Here is a 6,608-nt window from a genome sequence, read left to right as displayed (position 1 = left end):
ACACCTCAGTCCTGGAGCCCGACCAGGCGGGCTCCCCTTTCCTGCCCGGCGCTGAGGCCGGCCCACTCGTGCCGGGAACCTCACTCCTGGGAAATGGCTCGCTCTTTGCATTTCTTTCCCCGGAGGCCGCACAACTTGCTTTTCACACTGTTAGTTCTGCCTCGGGCTCTCGTCCTCCCTTGACAGTGTGCATTCCTTTTCCTTTCACCTTTCCGTGTCACTTTGAACGTGTCTTAGTTCAATCCACAGCTACTCTTGGTTTATTTTTTCTAATATACTTTCCAATTCCATATTAACGTGTTTTTTTTCAGGAGGTATTGTTGGGTTTTAGGCTAAGAAGACATCTCTGTTGACAACCAAGTATGGGACAGTTAGTAGTGTGTACCAGGCATCGGCATGTTTGATGGGGAAGGAGTGGGCAGATGTGAATAAGACTCTCCCCTGCCTAGTGGGGATTGACAGGTGAACAGCTAATCAATACCTAAGGGCATTGATGTAACGGGGCCAGGTTCCGTTTTGTGCAGGCAGCACTGTTGTGGGAGCTGCCCACAGCCTCCTGGAAGCTTTCTGTAGCCCCCCCGTTTGCTGGGCCTCGGGATGATGGGGTTCCTTCTGACAGGAGGAGAGGGGCAGGGGCACTGAGATGCTGTCAGGGGCGCGGGGACAGAGTAGGCAGAAGGCAGTAGTGGTGAGAGTCTAAGGTTGGGAGAACAAGGTTCTGACTTTCGGGGTTCTGTCCCATAACAGCGGCTTCTTTGGGGGGAGAAAGGGAGATTTCCCTAGGACTTGATAAAAGTTTTTACTTACGTGAAGCACCTAGTGCAGTCCCTAGCACGCAGAGTAGGCCTTCAGTATATGATGGCCGTTTTTCTAATCACATTTACTAAGGTCATACAACCAGTAGGTTTCAGAAAACAACTAATCCAGTGTTGTTTCATTCTTATCCACATTAATAGATGTGCAGTGTGTCTTAGATATTTTTTAAAACATACCACTTTTTAAAAATATGTATTTATTGACTTCAGGGAGAGAGAGAATCATCAATGATGAGAATCATCCATTGCCTGCCTCCTGCACACCCCCTACTGGGGATGGAGCCCGAAACCTAGGCATGTGCCCTCACCGCCGGGCTATCTGATCACTTTAAAGCCACCAAACTCTTGGCTAGACTTTCTAAAACAGCGGTTGCCAACCTTTTGGACCTCACAGATTGTTGTATAATCTGGTTACTTTTTTGCTGAACACCTGGAGCTCCCACCTGTCTACAGAAGCACTTAGAATTTTGAGAGACAGTATCTTTCACTTGGGGTACGGGGCCTTTCAGTCTGCTGTTGATATGCTGAAATTTGTGTCCCTGTTACTATGTTGGTTCTTCATTTGGAGTACTCCACCCTTTCCCACATCATCACATATAAATCTTGCTTGCACTTACCACCAGGTCAGATGCCACGTTTTCCTAAAGTCTTCCTTGATTTGTCTATCCCCAGTAGAAGAAATCTCTCCTCCAGATTGCCTTATTACTTTGTTTCTCTTAGATTCCAGTACAGATTTTTACTCCTTTACTAAACTTAAAGACTCTTTGAAGTTAGAATCTTTGTTAGAGTTTCTTTTTTTAAAACCTTTAAGACAGTGTCTGGGACATGATACATCATTAGTGGAGAAAAGGAGCAAATTCGAAGCTCTAATCCAGAAACCTCTTGAACAGAACATTAAGGAAGCGGGACAGCTGTTAGTTCTAGTCTTTTATCAAAGAACCAGGACCCAGTTGTTGAGTTGTAAAATCAATTTAGTGGGCTAATGCTGGTGATTTTTATAATAAAATAGAAAATATCAAAGTGTATATTTTATGTTATAAAAGATAGGTATTCATCACCTGACCAGCATGGCTCAGTGGTTGAGCTCTGACCTATGAACCAGGAGGTCACGATTCAATTCCTGGTCAGGGCACTTGCCTGGATTGCTGGCTCAGATTCCCAGTGGGGGGCGTGCAGGAGGCAGCCAATCATTGATTCTCTCTTATCATTGATGTTTCTATCTTTCCCTTCCTCTGGGGGGGGGGGGGGGGGGGGGGTGATATATATGTAAAAGATAAGTATTCATGAAACTTTTGTTTCAGTTACTTTTTTAATGTTTGATAGGAAATGTGTTTCTTACTGTGAATTGTGGTCAAAGAAGTTTGAAAGCTTCTATTCTAGACTTTTCCTGCTAGTGATTGTCAAATATGATAATTTTGAGGGCTTTTTACATGCTTACAGTTGACTCTAGAAGTTTAAGCTTTAAAAATATTTGTGGGTCCACATAAAATGTATTCCTAGTAATTAGCTACATTTCAGGTTCTGTGCCTTGAAGTGGAAAGAAGAGAATTTTCATGCTAGCCAGAATAAACACACACTCTCTGAGGAAAAACATTCAAAACTTTGAGTTAGAAACAAAAGCTAGACAGACTAAATCTGGCTGACTTAATTTTGTCAGAATCTTGGGCAGAGTAGCACTTGAGGAAAGACAATGTCAGGTTTATTACAGTTCTGTTATTGGTGAGAGGACTAGATCTTGGTTCTTGTCTTCTTGAAGGAAAGATTTCGATCAAGAGACAAAGTGCAACAAAGCCAGCAAAAACACACTTAGGACAGTGAGTCAAGGAAGGGCATAGAAGTAACAGGAGCCTAGGCTGCGCTGCTTTGGCTCAAAGAAGTCAGAGAAAGGGGGCCTCGGAGACAGGTTTGGGGGCTTAGCCTGGGACAAGCTGTTGCTGCTCATTACTCCCCTGGTTGCATGTCTCACTAGGTCTCTTACAAGGAAGAAGAGGGTCAGGGAATGGTGGGGGTGTGCTGCCCTGGGGGCAAGCAGACACTGGATCCTTTGTGTTGAGGGTATTTCTCTCTCTCTTGCAGGTGGGAATCTCAGGGGAGGGTCTCAATAGAATCCTCATCCGTTTTCCAGGTGTGCTCTTTCATGGTCCTGGTCTCCACTGATTGATCAGCGCCAGGGCAAGAGGTCATTAGTCGGTGCAGCTGGTCCTGAGGCTGCCATGGCATGCTTGTCTGGTTTTGCTGCTTTTCTGGGCCTGGAGCTGAAATACAACAGAGGCCTAGATGCTATCTTTAGGGAGGAACAGGTCAGGAGTCTAAACCACATAACTAGAGGTATGAAAAGTCAGGGAAGGAAAGGTTACCCTGGGGGTGAGATTCTTTGTTTTCCCAGTTTTGCCCCTTGCTAGGCATCCAGGGCTTTCTGCCCTCAGGAGTTTCTGTACTAGCCCTTTGTCCTTGCTCTGCTCATGTCTGTCTAACTGCCTATAACAGTTCTGCTAACTGAAGCTCACAGCAGTAGGACATATGGCTTCACTGAAGCTAGTTGTGTTACTGAATTCACCATTAGCAATCTCAATATCATGTTCCAGAATGAATCACTTTCACATTAATATGAGAAAGGATTGCTATTAGATTTGAAACTGCTCTTTTTTTTACCCTTCAGAGTAGAGTAGATTTAAATGTTTTTAATTTGGAGCAGTTGTGTTATGGAATAAATTAAGAAAATCTGCATGACCTGTTTATTAGTAATTCATATGCTATTTGAGTAAGATGCAAATTTCTGGAAATTAGTGGTCAAGAAAAGAATCTCATACAATAAGGGGATTTGGGTTAGGGGAGGTGTGGAAACGTAGAGGACATTTCTTCATGATACTGTGGACGAACAGGAGTCACATGCTAACCTGACTAGCTCAGTGAAAGTCTGCATGGCGGCCTTGCAAACCCAGAGAACTAAAGTAACCACAAAGAATGGTCTGAAATTAAAACTTTTTTAACTAAGAGCAGTTTATGGTGGGTAGTCATGTCCTAGGCCAGTATCTTCCCTGAAAAAGGTCAATATTTACCTTAACCGAGCCTGTCTATTGTCTTATTGCATCTACGATAACACATCTTTGGATGTCAAAGTAATTCTCCCTTTTCCGGACCCCTCAAAGCACAGGCACCCTCTGCAGAGGCCACACATCCCTTCAGTGTCACTGAGCTAATTGTTGACTGTTAACTATCCTGCACCCACCTATGTAAAAGATGCATGTGCCTGTCATTTTACTCTTTATCCCTGTCCCAGAGGTTTCCCCCCTTGGCTTTCTCCCGCCTCCCTAATCTATCGCCAGTGGATTTCATGTAACACACATAAGTCTCCTCTTTTGATTATAATGTAAAATAAGGTGCAAAACTACCATTCTCCGGATCATTATCTCAGTCCCTTGAGATTCTGCTTCCCCGCAATTGTTGACAGTTTGGGCTCAAATAAACTCACAAAAATTCCTCACAGGTTTGAGTGTTTCTTTTCTTTTTTTAAAAAAATATATTTTATTAATTTTTTTACAGAGAGGAAGGGAGAGGGATAGAGAGCTAGAAACATTGATCAGCTGCCTCTTGCACATCCCCCACTGGGGATGTGCCCGCAACCAAGGTACATGCCCCTGACCAGAATCTAACCCAGGACCCCACAGTCTGCAGGCCAATGCTCTATTCATTGAGCCAAACCGGTTAGGACAAGTGTTTCTGACATTAAATCAACTTTATTAATTAACTTGGAGATAAACAGTTTAGATACAAAGGGTAATTATTTTAAATTTACGTTTGGATGAATTTTGACAAATTTATATACCTATGTAACTACCACCACAGTGAGGATATCAAACATTTTCATCATACCCTGGCTGATATGCTCAGTGGTTAAGAGTGTCAGCCCTTGGACCAAAGGGTCGTGGGTTTGGTTCCTGGTCAAGGGCACATATCTGGGTTGCAGTTTCAATCCCTAGGTCCTGGTCATGGTGCATGCAGCAGGTAACCAATTGAACAACAACACATTTCCATCACTCCAAAAAGGTCCAAGCGCTCTATCCCAATCAACCTCCCACTTTCCCCTTCCTCTCTTACTCTCACCACCTCCTTCTCCAGTCCCAGGGAACCACTGATCTACTTTCTATCTCTCGATTACTGTTGTCCTTTCAGGGTTTAAATAAATGAAATCACATCTACGCTTTTGTATCATGACTTAATTCTTTAGTCCTATTGTGTGCACTGCAGTTAGAAACAAGATAGAGTTTAGGGAGATTGTTTACTTCCCTGGCAGAGCCACTTAGCCTGGTTGAAAACCTGATTTTTCTATACTGTTCCCAGTGTCTCTTTGGAGCTGACTCAGTCAACCAATTCAGAAGAGACTGATGTAGAGATCAGAGTGCCATTTTGTCAGTGGGTAATGAGAAAATAGCTATCAAGTTTACTTGTGTTGCTGATTATATATACTCCTTATTGGCTAATCTATATATATGTAAATCCAAATTAAAACTACATATTTGCTTGGTGAGTATTTCATTAGAGCAATGGTAGTGAGTTGGAGAACTGTATGACCTGGTACGTGATGCTGTGATGACACAGTCATCCTATCCTTTATGGCTCTTCTATACTATATACCATTTTGGTTATGAGTGATAAGCTTAATTTTTGTTAAGATTTTTTTCTTTCAACATTTTAGTATAAAAATGTTCAAACTCACAGTAAAGTTAAAAGAACTTTACAATAAACACCTGTGTACTCACTACCTAGAGTCTACCATTAACATTGTACCATACTTGTCTTATTCATCTTTCCACCCATTCATCCATCAGTCTTATTTTTTGATGCATTTCAAAGTAAATTTTTGCCATCAATACACTTCTTCCTAAATACTTAGATATGCACTTGAATATGTTTCTATTTCTTTCACAAAATATTGAGACACCTTGCAAGAGATCTCATCCATTATGTGTGGATTAATAGAGAGTGGTGCCTTGCTTTGCTGTTAAAATGTGCAGTTTAGTTCTCTCACATATAATCTTATTCACTTTTTAGGATTTATGAAGGCCTAGAGAAAAATAGAGAAAAAAGATTTATCTGCATTTTGTTTATATACCTGTGCCTCCCCCGTATTTCCAAGGAAAATTTCCCTTAAATTTTTTAATCAAGTCTTTATTCATGGTTCTCAAATATCACTTCAATTTACCTAATTGTGTCCTTATTTCAACTGTTAAAGTATATGAGAATGGTAAATTTGGACATGGACTAGCTATTTGATGATATTACAGACTTATTTATTTTTTAATGTTTGAATGACATAGTAGAGACAATATCGTTGTTATAAAATGATAAAGAGAAAAGAGTCTCTTTAGAGATAGATGCTAAAGTGTTTATGGATTTGGGGAATAATACGGTGTCTGGGATTTGCTTCAAAATAATCCAGGGGATGGTGGAAAGTGGTTGAGATATATGTGAAACAAGATTGACTATGAGTTGAGAATTGTTGAAGTTAGATTATGGCTATGGGGGTTTATTATAATGTTCTCACTACTTTTGTATATATTTGAAAATTCCCATAATAAGTTAAAATGATACAATAAAGGGTGGCATGTTATTAGGCATTCAAATTCAAGACTAGAAAAAACTTAAGGTCTTTTTAGAGAAAACCATAGCCATTTAAAATTTTTCCTTATATTTAATCTGTAAAAATTATTTTTGGCATTAGTATAATTAATTTTTATTTCTTGCTCTGGATTAAAATGAAAACTCCTAAATCTTTGCTAGGGCTTTCTTACT

The 6,608-nt window shown here is 40.9% G+C and overlaps 1 protein-coding gene across 9 annotated transcripts in view; it reads left to right on the top strand.

Moving 5' to 3' along the window:
- The window catches only part of NFYA (nuclear transcription factor Y, alpha), a 29,098-nt gene that overhangs the window by 951 nt on the left and 21,539 nt on the right, over positions 1-6,608 (top strand). Inside the window, exon 1 of one of the 9 annotated variants that reach the window (XM_005885824.2) lies at positions 17-462. The exons of 5 other annotated variants lie outside the window; for them this stretch is intronic. Coding sequence is in view for 1 of the 4 variants with exons in the window: in XM_014532998.1 (XP_014388484.1) it covers positions 3,029-3,143 (115 nt within the window). In the remaining 3 variants the exon portion in view is untranslated. Of the gene's footprint in view, positions 1-16; positions 463-1,077; positions 1,309-2,972; positions 3,144-6,608 lie in introns of those variants that run through there. 3 more of the 9 variants (XM_014532999.1, XM_014532998.1, XM_014533000.1) reach the window with 3 other exon arrangements.

The sequence above is a fragment of the Myotis brandtii genome, unplaced genomic scaffold, assembly GCF_000412655.1.
Source record: "Myotis brandtii unplaced genomic scaffold, ASM41265v1 scaffold929, whole genome shotgun sequence".
NCBI lineage: Eukaryota > Metazoa > Chordata > Mammalia > Chiroptera > Vespertilionidae > Myotis > Myotis brandtii.
The sequence above is the reverse complement of the archived record's forward strand: the minus strand, read 5'-3'. Positions and strand labels throughout refer to the sequence as shown.